General features: G+C 45.3%; 3 protein-coding genes across 3 annotated transcripts in view; 2 read left to right on the top strand and 1 right to left on the bottom strand.

Annotated features, from left to right (window-relative positions):
* The window catches only part of LOC115781744 (uncharacterized), a 33,796-nt gene extending 32,707 nt beyond the window's left edge, over positions 1 to 1,089 (bottom strand). The window contains exons 1-2 of the mRNA XM_030731582.1: positions 989 to 1,089; positions 472 to 534 (exon numbers count right to left, since the gene is read on the bottom strand). The gene's annotated coding sequence lies outside the window, so the exon portion shown is untranslated. The remainder of the gene's footprint in view (positions 1 to 471; positions 535 to 988) is intronic.
* Positions 1,090 to 3,122: 2,033 nt separating this feature from the next.
* On the top strand, positions 3,123 to 6,816 carry LOC115781739 (iroquois-class homeodomain protein IRX-5-like). Its single transcript, XM_030731575.1, has 3 exons — positions 3,123 to 3,565; positions 4,134 to 4,539; positions 6,072 to 6,816. Exons 1-3 carry the CDS (start codon positions 3,335 to 3,337, stop codon positions 6,680 to 6,682), a joined length of 1,248 nt encoding a protein of 415 aa, XP_030587435.1. The 5' UTR covers positions 3,123 to 3,334; the 3' UTR covers positions 6,683 to 6,816.
* A 13,350-nt stretch (positions 6,817 to 20,166) lies between these two features.
* LOC115781325 (protein ANTAGONIST OF LIKE HETEROCHROMATIN PROTEIN 1-like) lies at positions 20,167 to 23,389 on the top strand. Its single transcript, XM_030730956.1, has 3 exons — positions 20,167 to 20,948; positions 21,460 to 21,577; positions 22,214 to 23,389. The coding sequence occupies exons 1-3, from the start codon at positions 20,167 to 20,169 to the stop codon at positions 22,658 to 22,660; spliced, it is 1,347 nt and encodes a 448-aa protein (XP_030586816.1). The 3' UTR covers positions 22,661 to 23,389.
* The last annotated feature ends 551 nt before the right edge of the window (positions 23,390 to 23,940 follow it).

Genomic DNA, 23,940 nt, shown 5'->3' with positions numbered 1-23,940 from the left:
TGCCGCTATTGAGGGCAAGTAACGGGTGCTTCAGCGGTGATCGCCTGGCGTTAAAGGGTTAAACTCCAGAGCTGAAAAATGAAGCTGAAGCACCAAAAAGCTGCAGTTCCTCTGCCGTCCAGCAGAGGCTGCAGCAATGAGTCAGTCCCCACAGACTCCCATGTTAAAACTTTACAGCAAAATAAACATGTTTACAGCCTGATACAAAAATTACTTTGGTCTCTGATGCTAATTTAAAGTTTACATTATTAGAGGCGTGGCCTCTTTGACTGACAGGTGGATGGTGATACAGATGGTTGTAGCTGCTTGCTGTCTGCTAGGCTTCACCTCAGCTAACTGAAGTCTGAGCTGGACCTCTGGACCCTGTTTGTGCTGTTGGAGCCTTTTGGAGCATTTTCAGTGTGATTATTTGACCAATAATACGGCTGCTGTGCATCCAAGAAGGATTTTATTTGGATGCTACTGAGTTACCTGAATTAGCAGGTATGTGTATCTGTGTGGTAACTCCACCCTCTCGTCCAAATAGGGTCACTTCTGGCAGAAAGAAAAAAAAATGTCATCAGCCAAAATCATATCACTGAGGTGTCAGAAACCAATGGGTGACGGCCCATGGGTATGCCCATCTTTTATATACAGTTTATGTAAAAACTCATAAATAACATGACATAATCTAAAATTCCCATGATGCATTTTAATCTCCAGGTATTTCCTGTAAAGAGGATTTACAGTGGAAAAAGTATTTGTAGCATTTACAGAAATGTCTAACAGTAGCACGCTTTACATTTCACAAGGCATGATGGGAAATGTATTTCCAAACATAAGTAAAGCAAAGGATGCCATTTTTGAATCTGTATTTCACATAAAAAAAACCTCTGACCAGGATAAACCTCACAGGCTGCTGTGCCTCCCTAAATAGCTTCTGAATATTTACTAATTGGGATCAACAGCAGTTAATGAGTCGAGCCTGGGCCCCTCTCTCTGCTCCTACCTGCAAATGTAGAAATCCCTGCAGCCTCGTCCTGAAAAACAGCTTCACTTCAGCTGAACGCAGCAGCCATTACAGGTGAATTTCAGCTGGTTTCACTGAGGAAGAACGACGGGACTTTCACTGAGGCGTAAAGTCTTCGCCCTACCGCCTTTCCTCTAATTATAGTCCACACAAATCAGATTAGACAGAGGCCGTGTGGGCTTAAATCCTCAAAGTTCACTGAGCTGCTCTCAGGACACTCAGCATCACCCTCAAGTGTCCATGCTTACCCAAGTACAAACCAATCAATCAGCAGACTGATCTCCATGAAGTTCATAATTAGACGCAGTTCTATAGAAAACTTTAGAAATGAGCTCCAAACCAACCAGTGAGAGCAGGAAACTTTTTCCAGAGGATTTTACTGCATTAAGAGTGCTAAAGTACTTCCTCCATCTCTCACAGCATCTACTCCATTGACTAAGTCAGGTGTTAAGTATCAATGGAGTCCTTAACACCTGAAGTGGCATCACGTCCTCAGCATGTCCTTAATTCACACAAAAATTGCTGATGATATTTTTACAGGAAACAATCCCATGTTCCTACACACAAACTGGATCAAACTGAACAATAACCTGAGACTTTATGTCCTCTGTAGTGGTCACAAAAAAAGTTAAATTTAAATATAATTTTTCCTAATTTCTCAGGACATATAAAAGATAGTAAACCACGAACTTATGAAATACACTCAAAACCCCACTCTCTTTGGTGATTTTATTTATTGTGTAGATATTAAAGGAGTCATTATTATTGATCCCTGTGGCTGTTAACTGAACTGCAGTGATTCAGATGCTAACATAGACTGTATGTAAAAGATGGACCTAGGCCACTGGTTTCTGAAGTCCTTTTCTTTTAGACTCAAATTGAGTGTTTTGCTGTTGCCATTTTGGTGTTTTGAAACTGGAGCCAACTGTGAAACTGCACACTCATTGGCTAATAACTTGTCAATAATAAGTCATTAGCCAATGAGCATAATCCTTCCGGAACATGACCAGGATTTTCAGAATGGGCTGAAATGAGTGACTGAGCTCATAAAGTGTTTGCAGAAGTCACTCAGAAAGATGTTTACCCACAGTTTTCTACTCAGGTTCTGCAGTCATGTGACATATAACCACGTGAAATTAACCTGTTTGCCATTTTGTGTGTGTGTGGGGTCAGGTTAATAAGGCCCAGGCCATGAGACTGGTTGGCAACCATCTGGTTGCTAGGGAAAAGTGTGTATTCCCTGAGCAGTTGGTGAAAACCTTTGGTTGCTAGCAGATGGCCGTGGTTGCCTGTAGTTTGCACAGAAGAAGCCAACTTGTCTGCAAACACTTGCCAAATACTTTCAGAGAAGTAGTAAAAGTTGAAAAAGTATGACACCAACCAGAAACGGAGGCATTCACATTTAAAGCAAAAGTTGCTAAACTCTTACTCTGAAGGGGAGCAGTCTCTGTTTCCTGTTTGCGGCTGACGTTTTTCAAGCTTTACTACTGCTCAGCTAATAGTTAGCAAGTGTTTGCAGACAAGTCGACATCTTCCCTGCAAACCACAAGTGACTGCAGCAACCAAAGTGAAGACGGAGATTTTTAGTAGGTCCCTGTTTCAGTTGTGGACTCTGTGTTGTGCTGGGACTAAACCATGAACCTTATATAAAAACCTAACTGAGTATGTTTATCAGCTAAAACTAACCAAACAAGAGGTAAAAGCTGAAGAGTGAAACATGGTCATGTATCATCATTTGATTGGATTTTGTGACTGTTTCACAAACTGTCCTGAGAGTATGTTCCCCCACTTTACTACAACTTGGTTTTTTTTTCTTCGTGTTTTTATCCTGTTTTTACAAACAGTGAGAAACTCCCAAAATGTGTGAGAACTGAGAACTTTAAAGTAAACGCTCCAGTAACCCCGGATAAAACGCGTCAGCGCAGTTTTCGGGGTGCTTTTATTTTGTAGGGGCGCATTAGTTCCACCTGCCTGCAGAGCGCGAGGCAGACTGATGGGGAGAGGAGAAAGTGAGCTGAAGGAGGTCTGTGTCTATGGGAGGTGGAGTTGAGCCTCCTCTCTCGCTCCCTCCCGCTCTCTCTCTCTCTTCAGTCTCTCTGCGGGTTCAGCGCAGATCAGTTCCGCAGCAGCCGGAGCGGAAAACTTAGGGTAGAAACACACAAACTGCTCCCATCAGCCTCCTGCGATGCTTCTGGATGCTCCTCCGCTTTTAAAACTCCTTTTCTTCTTCTTTTCCTCCTTCTTTTCCTTCTCTTCGCTCCTCCGTCCTGCGCTCCGATGTGAGTTCGCCCGTGCGTAAAAGTCCGGCTCCGCGCGCCGCCCATCATGGCTTATCCTCAGGGTTTCCTCTTCCAGCCGTCCGTGTCTCTGGCTCTGCACTCCTGCCCGTCCTTCAGCTCCGGGGTCATCCTAGGACCGCGCACCGAGGAGCTCGGCCGCTCCTCGTCGGGCTCCGCCTTCGCTCCGTACTCCGGATCAGCGACCTCTCCCGGCTTCAACTCACACCTGCCGTACGGAGGGGAGCCCCGGGCCGCCGCCACGCTCAGCTCCTTTGTGGTGAGTGCTCGCGCGGAGCGGATCTTGGGTTCTGGGTCTGTGTAGGTTCTGGGTCTGCAGGGTCCGGTTCTGGGACACTTTTGGTGCGTAAAAGGAAGGTTTCCGAATTTTAAAAAAAAGGAAAATAAAGATTTCCCTCAAAGTCAAATCTAACGTTTATAAAAGTTATTTTTTGCTGTATATTTATATTTAAATTCGTTTTAAAATTTATTGAGAATTTAATTTTGGAAATGTTGGTTAAAATTATAAATTTTAAAGCTGGAAAATTCTGCAGATTTTTCTGTTTGGAAGTTCATAAAAATCTGAATTTTCCTGAAATTTCTCCTCCAGATCCTTTTCTGATTCTTTTTTATTTCTCCCCTTATAATTTCTCACATTTGTCTGAATCTGTGAACTCATCTTTGTGGGGTTTTAGTTTGGGCCTCGCTCATCATGTGACCCTCTGATTAAATTCTGTTTGTGTGTTTGGGAACTTCAGCTGCCAACCAAACAAAGGTTAAAGCTGACAGACGCGCAGGCGGAGCCTCGTTTCACACAGCACCACTAATGTGATCATTTCCTGTTTCAGAGTCCGGGTTACGACCCGTCCTCTGGCATCTCTGGATCCTTAGACTACCACCCATTCGGGGCCCTGGGGCCGTACCCGTACGGAGATCCCACCTACAGGAAGAACGCCACACGGGACGCCACGGCCACGCTGAAGGCCTGGCTCAATGAGCACCGGAAGAACCCGTACCCCACCAAGGGCGAGAAGATCATGCTCGCCATCATCACCAAGATGACCTTGACACAGGTGTCCACCTGGTTCGCCAATGCTCGGCGACGGCTGAAGAAGGAGAACAAGATGACGTGGACGCCACGGAACAGGAGCGAGGATGAGGAGGAGGAGGACAACATCGACCTTGAGCGCAATGAGGAGGACGAGGAGCCGCTGAAGCCGGGCGGCGAGGAGACAGAGCCAAAGAGCGAGGCCGGTGAGTGAGGGGGGAGGGGTCGATTAATCGACCGATCGATCGATTAATTGTTCGGTTTTAAAATAACCTGCGTGTGACACGCGGAGGTGCTTCCTGCGCGGCAGCAGAACATCACCGAGACTGAAGCTCCTGAAACGAGCAGCCGGGAAACATCGGCTTCATTTCCCACAGAGCGGAGACGGAGAGGAGCTCCGAGCAGATCTCCGGCTTCTTCTTCTCTTTTCATCTCTTCTTTTATTTTATTAAATCACCACAGACAAAAAAAACTAATCTGGACACATTTTTACTGTTTTTATTTCACAGGAAGATCTTTGAATTTTGGACCAGCCGCTTTGGATACTGAGGAAACTATTTTTTAGGATTTTTCCAACATTTTATGACTGATTGATTCATTTTAATCAAACCAACCCCTGAAAGATAAAATAACTCCTTTTCTGAAGCTGCAGCTTTAAGCAGAAATCTCACGTTTGCTCTGGTTTCACTGACGTTACAGGATCAGTTTGATCATTTACAGCCGTGAAGGAAGCTTTAAAAATGTGTCATCACAAACCAAAGTTCAGGAAAGTGGAAAAAATATTTCACTTCATTAAAATGAGATTTTACTAATTCATAGGTTTCTTTGTGTTTTTGGATTTCTTCACATTTCAGTCAAACTGACACATTTAAAGCAGCTGAATGGCCTCCTGTTAGGAGGTTAATATGAATGATCAGATTATTGATCAGTGATCACTGACAGACTGTAGAAACCTGAAAGTCACTTCTGATTTCAGTTCATATTTCTGACTACGTTAGATCAACACTTTAAAGTTAAATGAACTCTTTTTAAACCACTAACTTAAAAACGTGTTATTGAAACGTTTCCTGTGCCAAACCTGAAGAAAGAAACCAGCTGACTGCAGCCGTCAGGCAGACCTGGAGACGAAAAAGGGAAAGATGTTTGGATTTGGAGCTCAGTCCGGATCAGCTGACAGGATTTGATCCTGAAACGTTTCAGTGTTTAAGAGAGAAAGGATTCAGCTGCAGGACGGCAGCCGTCTGCTTTATTCAAACTCTGCTTCTCTCTGATCCTCACTGATTTTTTCTCATTTAGAACTGATTAATGGATCAGTCACTTTGTGACATCTTCAGAAGTTTGACACAAAAAGCTCCAGAGTTTCAGATTTCTGCTTAATTATTTTCTTTTTCTTTACAAAATCAGTAAAACTGATTGATTATTAGAACAGCTGCTGGTTGATTTTCTAACATGAGTAATTTTTCATTTTGTTTTATGATTCAATTTCAGCTTCACTGAAACTGTGAATGAGGGAAATGTGAGGAGAAGGGTTAAATGTGCAGGCTGCTATTAATCGGTTAATCGGGCAGTAATCAGCAGATGCTGTGCAGCCGGGCTCTGACACTGTTTCTGCTTCATGTTGGAGTGAATCTGCTGAAAATGAACCCAAGCTATAAATGCATGATAACACAGTTATTAGTCAGTCATTAGTTGTGTGTGTGGTGCTGGTCTGACCCGGCCTGTCTTCTCTCCCCCGCAGCGGTGCGTCGGCCCTCGGCCTCAGACTCCTGCGGTTTGACGTTCAGAGAGGAGGGGGGCAGCGACGCCGATCGAGGATTCGCTGATCTGGACTTTAAAGACTCCACCGGGGACCGGAAGCCGCCCCACATCCCAGCCCCCGTCTCCGTGTTGGTGGCCCCTCCTCAGAGCGCATCCCTGGGGACGCTCAGAGTCTTGGAGGCGGCGCGCACACCGAGCCCGCAGTCTAAGGAGCACTCCTGCGGCGCCACCCAGGGGCCGAACGTGGCCCCTAAACCCAAACTGTGGTCCCTGGCTGAGATCGCCACGTCTTCGGACAAAAGCAAAGGATGTAGTGACTCGTCACAGAGTGGGGGGGCGGGGCAGCAGCGGACCCCGTTCCCCCACAGCCCCGCCCTGCCCCGACACCTCTATTATACTGCCCCCTTCATCCCAGGATACTCCAGCTACGGGCCTCTGGGGACCCTGCACGGCGGCGGCGGCGGCTCGGCTTTAAACGGATTACAGCAGACGATGCTGCAGCGAGCCGAGGTGGCGGCCCGAGACTGCAGGCTGCGCAGCCAGAGCCAGCTGGAGCTGCACGAACACAAGAGAGGCATGATGAACGTGTAGAGCGTTTACCGGGACCGGCAGGTGTAACGGTGCTCTGCACGGGCCCTCAGGCCGCGGACTCTGATTTGGAAACACAAAGTTTGAATTTCAGACTGTTTTTCTATGTTGGTCAGATGTAATCTTTGTAGTGCGTTTCTGCACAGATCATCAAGTATCATTAAAAGCTAGTTTTATTATGAGCGACCCGCCCGCCTGGCCTTTTTTACACCGCGTTACCGAGGTTATTTTAATGGAGGAGCTGACCCCCCCTCCCATCGCGCACCCCCCCCCCCCCCCCCCCTCCCAAAAAAAAATTTAAAATCATGTGAAGATGTTCTTAATGTTTCAGGTGGGATTTTACTCATTAATAATCTGATTTTATTTCACTCCCGTTCAGGTTCACTCAGTTTTATCAGTTTTATTCCAGGTTCAGTTTAAATCGTCGCATGCTGGACATTCAACTCTTTAAAGGAGGCTCATTTTATTTTAATGCTCTAATTTAGTCAGAAATGATCAATAAATAAATCAGAGAAACACTAAAAATAAATAAATAAAAACTAAAACAAGAAAATCCCCTCTGGAAATAACCTGAATAATCTGACCTGAAAACTAACATTCAAAACTAAATAAAAATGAAAAAAGAACAAAATTCTGTCATCAGAGTCATGTAATTGATAACATTTTAATAATATTTCATTTTTTAATTCATTTTTAAATCTTCCTTCTGTCGTTTATCCAGGAATGTCTTATCACAGCCTCAGAGCTCGGAAAAATGTGATTTTCTGTCAAACTCAGTCTGGTGATGAATTTATTCAGCTGTGCTGCTAAAAATGTCTCAAAGTTTAAACACGTTATTTGTCATAAATCCAACAATCAGACAGTAACATCAGGATAATTATCTGCATAAATACACAAACACAGCTGAGTTCAGCTTGTTGTGCTGGCTCATGTTTAAAGTTCATTCGTGTGCAGAGATCCAGCTCGAATCCTTACGTTTATGTTATTATATATTAATAAGAAATTGATTTTCAGTCTGTTATTACATATGTTAGGATGATGCCACTGAGACGAGTCCTCACTTTGAGCGTATTTGTTGTAATTGGTGGAGACGCAGGCGCCTCATGCTGAAATGTAACCATGAGTCATTTATTAATAATTCCCACGTAATGCTTTAAAAATAACTGTCCTCTGGTACTGATTGCAGCACAGAGACAGCGAGGTTTATTCAGAGTAATTAAAAAAAAACTTTTAAATAAAACCCCAAAACACAAACAAATTCATAAACATAAAAAAATATATCTTACGTACTGTATTCATGTGGTTAGAGGACTTTATTTAATGACTAATGAACTTAAATTTGTGGTATATTTAGACAGTTGCAGCAGATTTGTTTTAATGTTCAGCAGACCTGCTCAGGTATATTAAGAAACACTGAAACACCAATCTGTATTTTTATATATATTATGAAAAAGATTCTAATGTGAAAGTTGTTGCAGTTCAAATTTAATGCAGCATTTTAGCGTCTTTCATCCTGTTGTTTTGGTGTTCGGCAGCTTCGCTGTGCCGGTTCACACTGATGTTTTCAGAGAAGCGGATGTTAAAGGTGAAGGCCGATATTTCCCCAAAGAGCCCCAAAACAGCCAAAACACAGACACACAAAGCAGCTTTAAGGCTTTGAAGGGTTCACACCAAAGTGGTTTTCAACTTTTTCTAGACGATCCTAAAACACCGGCAGCATGACGGCTTTTTATCAGGCATTTATCTGACTTATTTTAACCAGGAAAACATGACTTTTAATTTTCAATAAAGCATCCTGACTTCAACAGGCAGCAGCTCAATCAGCACCAGCTACAAACACTATTAATACACACAGAAAAACCCACAGAATAGGTACACACATACACATTAATAAAGACTGAGACACAAAAACATCCACAGTTATCTAAAAATCTGATGGAATGGAAAAGCATCAGAATACATAACTCACAGTAACTGGAGGCCAAACAAGATCCTCTGACTGCACTGAAACTGCAGAGGACCGGGAATCGAACCCTGAGGAATCCCATGAGCATTCACTGGCACTTTATATGTGTTAAAAGGCAACAGTTTGCAAACCAATTCAGCGTATCGCCCTAAATGCTGAAGCCTGACAGAAACAAAGACAGAGAAGGCCGAACAACAAAATCCATCCAACGTCCAGAAAAAAAACAAGCATGTTCATCTTCAGCTGAGTGCATTCCCATGTGTTTCAATGGGAACATATAATCCTGGAAGAGTAGCAGAAGAGCTGTACTAGAAAGACCAACAAAGTCCATACCTGGATGATGAAGAAGTGGAGCAGCATCAGTCAAAGCCAGTATTCAAGTCCCAGACTTTTGTTCTACGCTTTTATTGTCATTCAGTGAAACCATTCAGGTTTAGGCTGAGCCTATTGTTTGTGTTAAATTGTTTTTTCTTGCATTAGCAACAGTAGACGAGCAGGAGCACATTTATCAAAGTCAGTAGAAACCTTTTAATCACAATCAAACATAATCAGAAGAAACAGTCAATAAATGGAAATGGTCAATAATTTGTTTTTCACATTCATTAGATTTTTCATTACAGAAAAGCTACAAAGTTAATTGTTATGAAGGAAAACTGAAATGACTAAATCCTACAAACCCAATCAAATAAGTACCAAAAACCATGGCTAAATACAGCAGCTAAATTTAGAAAAAGCAGCAAAAACACTGGGAATAAGACTAAACCCCCCAAACACAGTACCCCCCCCCCTCAAAAAAAGAAAAACAAATAAAAAAGAAGAGACTAGCTCTCAGAAACACAAATAATACAAAAACATGACTCAGTTCTCCAAATGTAACTGAATCCACCAAATACCAGTAAATCCTGAAAACAGGAGCAGGTTCCACAAACACAACTAAATGGCTTCATCACCAAAACACGACTCAATACCCCAAATCCAATTAAGTCACACAAATATAACTAAGTCACAAAATCATGACTAAATGACTTCATCACCAAAGCACGTGCTCCAAACAGGTAAATCCCTGGAACATGAGTAAATCCCGTGAACTTCACTGAGTCCAGAAAAAAACAAGCGTGTTTCAGTCGCACCCTGAGTGCTGAGCCTTACTTGCTGGGTTGTGCTTCTGTCTTTGCAGCAGGTTTCCTACGTGCAGGTGTTGTCACACAGGTGGAGATCTTCTCTTTGTTCCTGTGTGTGTTTTCTAAATCTGCGTGACCTTCGGGGCCACCGTACTGCAGTGACAGCCTTCAGAATATAATCCTAATGTCCAGATTACAGATTTCTTTTCTCTAAATGTGAAGTGTTTCTCCGTGATTCATTTTCTGACAGCAGGAGAGTCTTTGTAGCGTCAGCGTGCCATCAGGCAGATGAATGAGGCTAAATGTTTTCTTTATCCCCCCCCCGACACACTCGGCATGATGGGAGGTGATAGGGTGCAGAGAGAAGGTAGCATTAAGCTTCCTATTGAGCTCCAACAGCTGCTCTGACAAACAGGAGGCAAAAGCTGGAAGCTGTTCAATTTCAGCCCGACCCTCAGAGGATATCAGCCGCTAAGAGGCTTACACCTTCTGCATTTCCACAGCTTCTACAGTGTGCGGGGGGCTCTCTTTAACAAATTAATTGTGTACATTTCAGATGCAGTAGCTTCTCTTTTGAAGCGGGCGGGTTTGATCCTGATCCTGCAGCAACAAACAGGCCGAATGTGAATCGTGTCCGTAAGCTCTCCTCACAATGAGCCGGAGCGAGGGAGAAATCCGAGAGCTGAAAAGAGAGTTCGTGTTCAGGAGGAGGAGGAGAGGGCGAGGAGGCCGAAAACAACACATCAGAGCCTCCATCAGCGTTTCAGCGCAAAGTTCACATCCAGAAGGCTGCAAGGTTACTTAATACAGAATAATACAGAGCTGCTTCCATGTACACAAAATCCAGTTTTAGTTTGAAAATCTATAAGTTATGGAAAACAGTTCTCCTTTGACATTTTTACCCTGCAGGGTACTCTGCTTCATTTAAAGGTTGCACAGCAACACAAAGAGCTTTTAAAGCAACGCCTGCTGTGATGTTTACGTGCATTTCTGCTTTTTAAAAAATATACTGCGAATCTCAAAATTACAGATGATTCTGTGACGTTATGTCCTTGTGCTGTTTTTACTGGTTAATCTGAAGCAGCTGTGCTGATGAACAGAAAGGCCACACTTTGGGTGACCAGATGTCCCTCTTTATGTGGGACTGCACAGCATTTTGATGCCCCCGCACATCTTGAGACCATGCCCCACAGTTTGACGGGTTCTGCAGGATGTGCACGTTTCTAAAGTCTGGATTTTCCTCAGAAAGCAGGTCAGAGGAAGGTGACGCTAACGCTGTGCTCAGCAGAGAAAGTTACGGTTTACCAAAAAGTTGAATATGATGGAAACCACCACAGAGGAAATGAAGCTGCAGTTTGTCTTTTTTTTTCAGGAGTAAACATGGGGTGAACTGAAGCAGTGTGTCTGTGTCATAATCCGCTAAAAATGGCTAAAATGGTCAGGTATAAAAAGGTGTGCCCATCTATGGATGCATCCTTGCTGACTGTTACCAGGCAGAACAGCAGCTGTGCAGGAGTAGAAAACACTGCTTCATGAGAAGAAACATCAGCATTAATCTTATTATATCTAATAAGAGTTGAACTGTTAACGTGCCCTATTTTGTCTGACCCTACCCACCCCGGGCTGGACCTCAGCAGAATCCATGATTGAGGAAGTACTGAATAAATGAGCCACCTGACTGCCTCCGGAAGCAACAGCTGATTTTGGGGGATCACAGGACAGAGGACAGAGGACCTGAACGTGGCACGAAGACCAGAGGAACCAAAGCAGCAAGTTTAAAAAGGGACACGAGAAGCTAGAGAGACGATGACAGACAGATGAGCTGAGCAGAGGTGATACAGGAGCTGAGTGCGCACAGGTGAACCTGATGAGGGCGGGGCTAACACTCATAAAGGAAGATAAAACACTGGAGTCACTACCAACAGAAAAAAGGAAGTGAGAACAACAGAAGGTAAGTAAAAAATAACACCTGCACCTACTTCATTTCCCAGAGTTCATGTCTTCGACTTGTGTCTTAGCCCCTCCCACCAGAGATGTGAGAAGAAGGGGCGGGGCAACAGTTTTTTTTTTTTTTTTTTTTTTAGGTATTAATGAAATTAGATGTTTGACAACAGCCGCGGGAGAACAGAGCTCAAGTTTGGTATGAAACTGGCAGCGTGGCCTCATGTGACGGAGGTCATGAGGTTTTGGGGGTTTTCCATTAGGTGGCAGTACCAGGTTCCAGGTACTTTTTTACTACCTACTCAGCCACGTTTCCAAGTGATCTGAGTCGAGCCGAAAAAACAGACTGCGAGTGATTGGCCAGGGAGTGACGTCACTAGATGAGTCATGAGAGCGACTCCTTCACAAGAATCAAACCCGGCAGGGAGGGAACACACTAACCCAGTTTGATAAAGAGCTTGGATATTCCAGCTGTGGCCAGGCCTCTTTTATACCTGAAGGTAAAAACACTTCTAAAGGATACACCTGAGCATCCATTACGGCTCCTCCTGCTGCCTCCTCTCTCCTCCTGAGCTGAGACCTCCTCCGAGTTGGAGCTCAGTGACTGATTTCTGGTCACAGGCAGGAGGGCAGAGGTGAGGCGAGCACTGCTGATGAAAACAGCACCCACACCTGAACGAACACCTGAGCAGAAATCAGGACTGTGGCATTTCCAGCACCACCTGCAGACACCTGCTTCACCCTACACTTCCTGCTCCACCCACATTCTTTAAAAAGGTAATAAAAAGCTAAATCTGATGGTTCCATGATTGGATTTAATCAGATTCTCTTCTGCTCTGTGCACACACAGTTTACCTGCACGCAGATCAAACCTGCTCATTCCAGAATGGAAATCCGATGCTTCCTGCTTCCGTAACATGCAGATCTCATTGATCCTGATTTAAACCCAGACTACTTCCACTGTTCAGGCCTGATGGAGACGTCCAAACTCAAACCCAGCTCCTGTTTGTGTTGTAATGTTTAAGAAATGAATTCTGCTGCATTGATTTCCTGCCCGTTTCTTCACATTTAGACAGAAAACAAATAAACAGCGATGGTTCCCGCACGGTGGATTATCGACCCGCAGCAGGATAAACAAAACCGGCGTCACTCAATAATCCATGAGCAGCTCTGACAGTGATTGCAGGAAACAGGAAGTATTGATCAGTTTAAACAAACCTGAGCTGTGAAGGCTGACGGTACCCTCCGAGGAGCTCCGAGCACTCGGGCCGCACTCACAAACCTCTGCTCTGTTTGTGCTCTAAAATATAGAATAACAACCCACTGCTGGAAGATATGAAGATGTTCTGGAGGAGCAGCAGGATGGAAAACATCTGCAACGACAAAAACCACACAGGGCGAACGCAAACATCTGCAGCTCGGACGTTCCCGTGCTCATTTCTGAACACGTGTGACAAAAATGTCACCATGAAGGACCTCTGTCTGGGTCCAGAATGGGCAGACCTGCTCTCCATATGTTCAAAGTTTAGTTTAAACATACTGCAGTTTGTGTCTCTATGGACTGACCACAGATTCTGGGATTAAGATCTGTGGACTTTCCTGGTGAAAGAGATTGTGATGATCTCTGAGACTCTTTGCCTCGTGACACAGAGCTCCATCAGGCTGGAAAATGTACGTGTCACCAAACTGCTCCCAGATGGCTGGAAGAAGTCGGTCTTTGAGGATGAGTTTAGTCAGATCCATCCTGAAAAAGCAGAAGTTCACAAACTGGGATCGTCTTGGAGCGCTGATCCATCGGGATTTGGCCCAGAAGCTGAGATCCTGCAGAAGCTTCAGCGACCTGTCAGAACTTTTATCTTCATCGTATCCTGAGCACGTGCGGCCTGAAATTAGACCATCCTCTGACATTTCATTCACTTCTCCACCACACCAGCAGCTCAGTCCGGGTGGATGTATGTGTGTGGATGGGTCTGCTGTATGCTTGGAGTTCTGCTTCTTCCTGATGGAGTGAATCTGTGTTTGTTTCTTCATGTGCGTTTGTGTTATCGCTGCTGTCGATGTGTGAGTGATCACCGTGGAGCCTCAGTGTGGCCGGCGTGGGGTCACCACCACGACAGCAGATATGATATTTAAACTCTAAAATATCTCCGTTCACAGACGCTGATCATAACACAAAATAATAACGTAGCATCTTCTGAGGGATCCACGGTCACTGCAGACGTCTGTCGTAGGCTGGAACTTCATCCGTGAGCTCGGCACAGAGAGCAGGCGATCTGAGAGCAGCGTTTTTCACTCAGAAAAATCACCCAAACTGCTCTTTATTGAAATCATTTTAACAGCTCTGGTGTGAGCTGGTGTTAGAGTCTAACGGTGGCGATGAAGCTGACCCCTGCTGCTCACACCGCTGCGTGTGGATCGAGCCGTTTCTAAAAACGCTGCTTTTAATGTTTCAGTCCCGAAAAACTGGAACGATGATAATTTTCTTTAGTTTTACAGGAATTTATAAAATCATTGAGAGATCTTCCATCCATCCATTTTCTTCCGCTTATCCAGAGTGGGGTCGTGGGGGCAGCAGTCTAAGCAGAGAAGCCCAGGCCTCCATCTCCCTGGCCACCTCCACCAGCTTATCCGGCAGGACCCCAAGGTGTTCTGCATCCCTGCAGACGCAGCCCCGAGCCATCTGTCGATCTCCCGCTCCCTTCACTCATCAACAAGACCCTGAGATACTTAAACTCCTCCACATGGGGCAGCAACTCGTCCCTGAGCCGGAGAGGGCACTCCAACCTTTTCCGGCTGAGGACCACGGCCTCAGACTTGGAGGTGCTGATTCTCATGCCAGACACTTCACACTCGGCTGTGAGGCTGGAGGCCAGTTGAGAGATATTTTGTTTTAGTTTCCAAAGATAAAGCAGAGAAGAAATGAAGGCGGAGCCTCAGATGGAGGGAAGCTGCCGCTTTTTACTCTGTTCGGTTTGAAATGAGCAGAAATCAAGAAATAATTCAGATATTTGACATCCTCCTAAAGACAGATGTTCTTTCTGGCTTCAGCTTTGATTTTTTTCAGTTTTCATGCCTGTGGTGCCTAAATATTAATAATAATAATGATAATAATAATAAAGTATAGGTAAAATGCTCTGATAAATAAGCCCCGTGTCAGACGGAGAGTTTGGTTTCACCTCCCGGCCTGTTCACACTTCCTCAGACCCCCTCTGAGCGACTCCCCGTCACATCCCCCGCCTCCTCCAGCTTCCAGCTGTGCATTTACACCGAGCTGAGCACCGTCAGACGGCGTGGAGCATCCTGGCGAGGGGCCCCGCCGTGGGCCAGCAGCTGTCGGCTGGTGATGCCACTCAAACCCTCCTGCCACGCAGCTCCTCCGGCCTCCTCCTCCTCCTCAGCAGCAGCTGGGCCGGCAGGCCGGCCAGCAGGCGGCTCCCTGCAGCTCTGCAAACACGTCGTCCCTCAAAATTACCCAGAATCCCAAGTGACTGCTGCACCTACTCAGCTGTCTGACCCTCTGCTCTCACGTGTTCATACATCCCAGCATTTCAAATAAAACACATCTGGACTTTACTCATGAACAATAAATGAACATATTTCATTCCTTTTCTTCATGGTCAGTTCAGATATTTACATTTTGTGTTGGATTTGTGTCCTCGGGGTGCACACAGGTAAACCTCACCTGACCATCAGACGCATTCATGTGTCGCTGTCAGAGAAGACTGAATGTGTGTTTTGGTTGGTTAAAAAAAATTAAACTATTTGCTGACATAAAGACTTCATTGATTATTGAGGAAATTGGCAGAATAGTCGATAAGAGAAATAAATATTAGCTGCAGCTCTAAATATTCTCACAGTTTATGCATTGATAACATTTCCTGTTTATTTCTGTGTTCTCGCTGATTTCGGTCGGGGCTGACCTGTTGGAGCTCCTGATGGAGGTGATGTGGAGCTGACATGACTGCAGATCTCCTCCTCTGACTCCGGCGTGGTGCGCTGCTTCCTCTCTGCAGCCACAGGAACTTTAACCCTGCAGAAAACCAAATGAAAGCGCTTCTACTTCCTGCTTCTGCTTCAAACTTTGTGAATCCAAACCCACATTAAAGATGAGGTCATGAAGCAGAGTCCTCTGCAGTCCTCTGCAGTCTGTTTGCCCAGAGCGCCCCCTGCTGGTAAATGACAGGATGTTACTATCAGAGTGTGGAGAAGAAGCTGAAGTCCAAACCAACCTTTAATTTAGAGCTCAGTGTGTCAGATAAACACAGAGGGTCACGCAGCATCACCGGACACGCCCTCAGACCCTGCTGGGGGAACACGTAACAAAGCCCAGCTGTAAAGTTACAGCAGCTCAGACTGTGGGTCTCATGGGTTCTGAATGTTGTTCTACTTGATTCTACTCTGCTGCTGAGTGTCGTTTATGGGGCTTCAGCTGCAGTTATTTCGCCTGTGTCGCTTAAAGTCGCAGGAAGTCATTCGCTTTCTGTGATGGAGGTTAGGATTTGTCGAGCTCACTAACACAGAGAAAGCCTGGATTTGTTGAACCTCCTCCTCTGGACATAGAGGTGGGGAATGAGACACAGGTGGAAACAATCAGGTTAAAGGCGCTTTCATTCACTTCATGCACCCTCACAGCCCAGCGAGAAGGTTTCAGTGGTCAAGAAGAGAAGCTGCAAAGACTCCTGATCCACCGCTGGGCACAGACACAAAGGTAAGAAATGGAAATCCAGGTGATTTTCAATCAATTTCTGCTGGAGAGTGTTTCAAAAACTGACATCAGGAAAATGAGAGAGAGCAGCTTCTGGTTGGTTTTCAGGCAGAAGTGGTCAGGTGGAAACCATGACCCAAAATCAGGAATTTAACTTCGTATTTAATATGAGCAGAAATAAGAGTCAGTTTGAAGAATAACAAAGCAAAACAGGAATTCAAAAATTCAACAAATGCAAAAATCCAAACCTTTAACACTCGAACAAAGACTTCAAACCCCAGGACCAGAACCAGTACCTGGACCAGGACTGCTAAAAACAGCTGCTCTGAGAGCCAGAAAGAAATCCTCCTGAGGCAACAGACCCCCCCCCCCCCACACACACACACACACAAATTTGGCTACATTTTTTTATTAGAACCACCTATTGATCATCACCCTGTTGCAGGCTCAGAGGACGAATCGATGGGAGGAGCCTCGTCCAGGTTGATCTCTGAGGCTCCGCAGAGCTGGAGGTGTAAATAAACGGGGTGCTGAGCGTCTTCCTGCAGGCCGCCGGAGGTTTGGCTGCAGCTCGCTGACAGATGGCAGCGTTTGCTCGCAGTCGTGCCTGCAGTGACCCTGAATGCTGAAGATCACCCAGCAGGGAGCTGCTCCATCCTGTTAGCCCAGCCACAGCCAAGCCATCAGAAGCACACTTAAAGCACAGCAAAGCCGCAGACACACACTCACCTTCACCGTGTGTGCGCTGCTTTCATCAACAGTGAAGCCTGAAGCAGAGACTGATGGCAGCTGCTGAGCGAAGGAGGAACCAGGAGGTGCTGGAGTCTGGAGACGCTGCAGGATCACACACGTGATTCAAAGAAAACAAATTCACGTTCTGCACTTTTGTGTGTGTGTGTGTGTGGGGGGGGGGGGGGGGGGGGGGGCAGAAGGGGCCGTGTTAGGTGAGGGTGGCTGAAACTCCAACATCACAGTCAGGTTTGCAGGAGTCTGTCTGCAGGTGTGTCACCTGTCAGGACCCGGTTCTCACACCGAACCAGGAAGAGTGGGAGTAGTCATCACACACAAACACACACACACACACACACAGATTTTTCCAGGATAAAGTCCCACAAATTTCCACATTCCCTCCTGGAAAGCATGAGCCGTGGCTTGCAGCAGCAGGTGGAGGCTCTGAGAGTTTAGTTTCTGTCTGAAATCAGCCAGAAAACTCACCTGTCCAGGTGACAGGAAACAGTTGGTTTTCAGAGTCACAGGTCAAATCTGATAAATCCTCCGCAGCGCTCCCTTCTGGAAGTTACCCTTCTGCGCCCGTCTGAGATTCCAGGTCAGGATTAGAGTGTTTCAGCCTCTCGGATCTTTCTTTAAGAACCTCTCATCACTCGGACTTCAGACCTTCATCCGCTTCAACCTCCTTGATGCAACTTTGACAGTTTGTGATTTCGCCTTCAGGACTCGTTCTGAGCACTTTTTCTGATTTCAGAAATAATCAGATGAATGAACTTTCAGGTTTTCATCACATTTTTAATGAGATTACATCAGACATCAGAAAAAAATCAGATATTTGGGACTTTTGATCACTTTTTCTTCTGGAATATAATTATTATCATCTTTCAGCATCGTTTTGACATTAATACAAACATTTTCAATATTATTAAAGCATTTCTTTCTCAGCACTTGGAGAAAACTCACCTTAAAAACATTGAAGTCCTTCCAGAAGCCTCAGCAGCCGTCCTGAAACGGCTCATATTTTAACTTTGGCTTTTTTTTTTTTTAACTAATTCCACTGAAATTAAAGTTTGATGATTTTGCTCCAGAATGAGATGTAGAAATGTTTTTACTTCCTCTCATAGATCTCAGTCTCCGGTTTCCTCCCTCCGGCCGTCTGCGGACTTTTGTTCAGTCTCCAGAGGCTGAAGTTGCGGTAAACCTGGAGGAAAAGGGCCCCCTGCAGGCTGAGCCTCCCCACAGCAGCTGGTCCACCTGAAGCATGCTGGGAGCTCACAGACAGCATCCTTCCTCTGAAGCTTCAGCTGTCTGCATGTTTGCTAGGAGCAGCGCCCCCTGCAGGACAGCAAGGACGAGGGCCGTCAACACCTCGGCTGGAGGTGCAGGAGGGGGAGGAGCAGCATCATTAGGCTGAAGCTGAGCTCAGGACGAAGGACGGACGTTATATCAGTTCATCGTGAAGCATCACAAACATCGATAATGATTTTAATCTGGACGAAACTCAGGAAGCCAGTCAGCTGATGTGATGTCACGTACAAAATAAACTTCACGGTGTCTGCGTCACACCAATGCACAATAAACTAGCAAAACAGCATGAGTGCTCAAAAAGTCAGAAAATGCTTAGAGAAACCTCCAGGTGGCGCTGTGAAGTGCTCTGGGGATGGAGAGCGGCCTGCGACACAGATCTGGGTCACTTTCTTTAAAATATGGACCACTGGCCCCTAAAAGCCTGCACTCTCATTAACGTTCAGCAGGGGGCGACTCCTCTGAAGTCTGAATAGAAATCTATGAGCCTCGTGCTCAGCTGACCTCTGACCTCAGTCTCCTGGTGAGTTTCTTGCCTCAGTAGCTGCTTTCAGGTCTGACTGTATAAAAGAGGTACCTGCTGGAGACTGAGCAGAAGTCTTTGATTGACAGGTCACTGTCATGGGGGGAGGAGGGGGGTAGAGGGATGCTATTACAGTAAAGTCAGTGAACAGGTGTGTGGAGTCTGACAGGTAAAGCCTGAACAGGACACATCTGTGGTGTGACTCTGAGCGTCCCGGGTCACATCGTTCTCCGGGGCCATGAGACAGCTCGACCCCGAGCTAACGAGCGATTAAACTATAAAAGTTTTTACTTCCTGTGATAAATCAATTCATGTCATTCATACTCCAAATCCCAGCATTTATGGTAAACAATAATACATAGAATATTAAAAAAAAAATTTTTTTTTTTAATTTCTAAATTCACGTCCTAAAGTTTATGCAGATTTTGTAATGAAACATCATAAAAAGCTGTTTGTGTAGATATATCACTCAAAATGAGAAATTACCTCAAAACACCATCAATGAAGTGTCTCTGAAATATCCCCCAAATATTTAATACTTTGATTTTATTTTATTAAAAACAACTGCAAAACACTATGAAACATCGTAATAAAATGCCTAAAACAAACAAAAAACACTAAAAGACTGAAAAATCTTAAGAAAAACATTAGACACTGTCTGTGCAAAATTATAATTAAATGTCAGGAAGTAGAAATAAAATGTCTAAAAAAATCAAATGTCTCACAGATATTTAAAAATAAGTTGTAAAAAAATACATAAAATGTCAGAAGTATTTATTACACCTTCAAATTACCAGAAAAGAAAATGGGAATGAAAATTTTAAAATTCAAAATTTTAATTATAAATATCAAAAACATAACATGCCCCCACTATTTCCTAAAATTCTGGAAAGCATTTTATCTTCATTATATTTAATTAATGAGCAAAAATCATTAATCAAAGACAAACACACAGAAAAATGTTTAAAATAAAGTTCTAAATGTGCCATAATTGTAACAAAATGCCCCCAAAATACTAAAAACTATTTTTTTTTAAACCTCCAAATAACAAATTTGATTATTTTAGTGAAAAGTAAATAATTTCCCCGTGTCTGATGTAAACAGTTTGTTTTCTTGGCGGAGATTGTGCATCTGGTCCGGCAGGCGGCGCTGCCGCGGCGGGTTACTCTCCCCTCAGCCCCGCAGAAGGAGATCGTCATGGCTGAGCGGGAGGACGCGGAGGCTCTGGGGTTGCCAGCCGCGTCGCTCTGCCCCGCGCTCGGCCTCAGCGTTCAGCCGCCGGCTGCCTCCCGCCTGTTCGAGCTGTATCGGCTCCAGGCGGAGCTCTTGCGGCGTAGGAGGGCGCTGGAGATGGCGGAGCGGGAGCGACGTCGGCGGCAGTACCTGCGGAGGCGGCGAGCCTTCCTGCTGTCCTCCGTGGCCGCCGTCCTCAGCCTTGTCGGCTCCACCGGCAGGCTGGTCTGGGTCCGGAACCGAACTCCCGGGGAGAACTTCTGGGCCGCGGCGGCGATGTTCGACGACGACGCGTGGAAGGCGCAGTTCCGCGTGACCCGGGCGACCTTCGATTACCTTGTCGAACTCCTCGGACCGGCGATTAAGCGACGCCGCACGAACTACCGCGTCCCCATCGAGCCGAGCCGCCGCCTCGCCATCGCGCTGTGGTGGTTCGCGCGCTCCGGGGAGTACCGCTCCATCGCCGACATGTTCGGCGTGGGCATCGCCACCGTGTGCACCATCGTGCGGCAGGTCACGGCGGCAATCGTGGAGCGGCTGTACAGGCGCTTCGTGTCGCTGCCACGCGGACAGCGCCTGGACGACACCATCCGCGCCTTCAAGGACCGCTGCTACCCGCAGTGCGCAGGTGCCATCGGCGGCACGCATATCCCTATCGGGCCGCCGCGGGACAACCCGGACCACTACCTGAACCGGCGGGGCTGGCACTCTGTGATCCTGCAGGCCGTGGTGGACCACGACGTCTGGTATGCGCCCCGTGACGGTGATTAATCATCCGCAGACAGTCGATTAGTGATTAGTCCCAGAAACACTCTGCACGTGCAAAGTTATGAATATGATGTCAGGAAATGGAAAAAATGGAAACACCCATATTTAGAATAAAATCTGTTAAAAGAATCATAATATTGCCAAAAATGTCCAAAAAAAACACCAATGGAATAAAATTAATTAAAGGTCATAAGACATCAGAATAGTCCTAATAAAATATTGCAGTATGTCCTCAGGTTAAATAAAATTTTACTGCACCTGCAAATTTTTTTATAAAATGCCAGAAAACAAATGTAATGTCCCAAAATGCCTAAAAAGGCAAAAGTATTGATTAAATGTGTAAAACTGTGAATAAACTGTCAGAAATAAAATGGGAAAAATCTTTGTGGGCTCAGTTTGAGGCTCTGAATCAGGACGTTCAGGCTTTGATGATTTTTGGGTTGATCGATGATGCAAACGACCGATAGTTTCAGTCCTGTTTCTCGATAGTTTCACTGACGTGTATGCCGGCTGGCCCGGAAGCACGAGCAGCGCTGCCGTCCTGTCCGGCTCAGACCTGTACCTGAAGGCGGAGGACCGCCCGGACGGTTACCTGTTCCCCAGGGAGGTGAGGGGGCGGGGCCTTTTAAAAAATGTTTTACAGGTGACTCTTCACACATTTAATTAGGAGGTTTTTATTCTTTATTAATTTTATATTTTTCCTGATATTATATTCAGATGTTAAAAAATAAAGGGCTTTAATATTTTATTAGAGATGTTTTCAGTGTTCAGTTTTTTGTATTGTTTATTCATGTTGAAATTTTTCTATTTAATTTCTGTTTACATTTGATTTTAACTTTTTTTGTTTACATTTTTTCATGTTTATTTAACTGTTTAATTTTTAGAAATTTCATTCATATTTTTAGAAGCTTTCATATAATTCAGTGTTTACATTCTTAATTTACTTTGTTCACCCATTTTACAGGCCTAAATTTTTATAAATTTTTTTAGATTGTTTATGCATATTTTATTTAAATATTTGAGTAATTTTCAAACGTGATTCCAAGTTGGGAATTTAGCCTTTTTTATTTACATTTTTTCATATTTTAGTTAAATCTTGTGAATCGTCTTTAGAACAGTTTGTATTTGTAATATTTTTTATTTGAATTTAAAATTTTGCTCTGCTACTCACAGGCCACCTGAGTGAGGTGATCTGATGCGTTTCGGTGCGGCCGGATTAAGCGTGAGGCTTCGTGTCTTTCAGAACTCGCTGCTGAGCGACGGCGTGGAGATCCCCGTGCATCTGATCGGCGACGCGTCGTTCCCGCTGAAGCCCTGGCTCATGAAAGGATACAGCGAGGAGCACCCGCTGTCCAACGAGCAGCGGCGCTTCACCTACGCGCTCGCCGCAGCTCGCTCTGTGGTCAACATCGCCTTCATGCGTCTGAAAGGACGCTGGCGGTGCCTCCTGAAGAAGAGCGACCTTGACGTCTCCATGATGCCCAAAGTGGTGGCGGCCTGCTGCGTCCTGCACAATGTATGCGAGCGGCGGGGAGACGCCTTCCTCCCCGAGTGGAGCGTGGAGATGGCCCCATCAGGAATGTATTTAATCCAACCGGAAATCGAGGCGTACGACGGAGACGCATACTGCGCGGCGGAAGTGATCAGACGCACCATCGCCTACAACCTGCTCACCGTGCTGCAGTACTGACCTCAGGACAGGTGAGGTCACAGCGGCATAGACACGTGCAGGTAAACGAAGGAAAAAACGGCTCACTTCCTGAACATCAGCTGATTTTAGTCAATAAAACACTTTATTATGAAAAGAATTAATTTCATTGACACTTTATTTTGGTAGAAATGATCCAAAAGCTGTATGGGGGAGGATGTTTCTATAACTCACCTGAGTAAAGTTTGCATTATTCGAGGCGTGGGTCTCTGACTGACAGGTGGATGGTGACATAGGCGACTGTAGCTGCTAGCTGTCTGCTGGGCTTCACCTGAACTCCACCTCTGGAACCTGTTTGAGCTGTTGGAGCATTTTTAATGCAATGAGCTGACCAATAATATGGCTGCTGTGGCTTCATTGGACTTACAGACTGTCTAAGAAGGCGGAGCTACAGCTTCAGGATGTATCTGGACATCATTGATCAGCAGGTGTCAGTTTGGTGACTCCTCCTCCTCATCTAAATGCAGTCACACCTGGAGACAAAGCAGGATGGCTTTGAGGCAGAAATTGTGGCTGATCTGTTGGCGGGTTTGGGTGGAAACTGCTTAAAGTGTCTGTTATCCTGCTCATTCCCAGCTTTATATTTTCATGCTCAGCCTGCACTACTACAGGATCACTTCAGTTCTTCTTTGTGATTTATTTAATTTTTCTTGAAATAAAATTGTATTGTTAAAATCCAGAATGAGTTGATGCCAAAGGAAACTGAAGGTGTGCCAGAATAAGTGTTTAATAAACTGTAAAAATACCAAATTCAGTTTTTATTTTTACTCTTTTGCTGCTCATCTGAAGCCATTTTCCTGTTTTAGCTGCCACGTGACCTCTTCTTCTTTCCTAAATCTAACTGTGGTTTTGGTGCCTATAGTTTACCCAACAGGTGAGAAAGTGAAGCAGGAAGTGGTCCTACCTACCAGGGTTCAGCTTTACAGCAGGATGAAGATGGAGCTGCTGGCAGGAGGAGAGGAGGACATGCAGAGGTGACACAGGAGGATGCTGGGATAGGGTGAGATAGAGGCAGATGATCACCTGTAGTGCCCCCTAAAGGCAGCAGCTGGAAGAAGGAAGGAGTCTAAACATCATTTACAGCATCCAGATCATGCTCCACATACCTCTCGTCATCGTTTCCTTGTGCAGCTCCACCCATCGTCCTGCTGGGTGGAGACGGCTGGGTCCAGATGTAGAAGGAAGCCAAAGTCCAGCAGACTAAGTCTGAGTTTGTGACGAACTTTGTGGCTTTGCAGCTGCACGAACTGCATTGATGGTGC

Source organism: Archocentrus centrarchus, chromosome 6 (genome assembly GCF_007364275.1).
Source record: "Archocentrus centrarchus isolate MPI-CPG fArcCen1 chromosome 6, fArcCen1, whole genome shotgun sequence".
Lineage (NCBI taxonomy): Eukaryota > Metazoa > Chordata > Actinopteri > Cichliformes > Cichlidae > Archocentrus > Archocentrus centrarchus.
Note: the sequence above shows the minus strand (reverse complement) of the source record. Positions and strands in the feature narration are given on the sequence as shown.

Coding starts and splice junctions, on each gene's coding strand:
- LOC115781325 (XM_030730956.1), top strand. CDS start 20,167: ATGGCTGAGCGGGAGGACGCGGAGGCTCTGGGGTTGCCAGCCGCGTCG. Junction 20,949..21,459: donor GTGGTGGACCACGACGTCTG/GTATGCGCCCCG, acceptor GTTTCTCGATAG/TTTCACTGACGTGTATGCCG. Junction 21,578..22,213: donor GTTACCTGTTCCCCAGGGAG/GTGAGGGGGCGG, acceptor CGTGTCTTTCAG/AACTCGCTGCTGAGCGACGG.
- LOC115781739 (XM_030731575.1), top strand. CDS start 3,335: ATGGCTTATCCTCAGGGTTTCCTCTTCCAGCCGTCCGTGTCTCTGGCT. Junction 3,566..4,133: donor CCACGCTCAGCTCCTTTGTG/GTGAGTGCTCGC, acceptor TTCCTGTTTCAG/AGTCCGGGTTACGACCCGTC. Junction 4,540..6,071: donor AGAGCCAAAGAGCGAGGCCG/GTGAGTGAGGGG, acceptor TCTCCCCCGCAG/CGGTGCGTCGGCCCTCGGCC.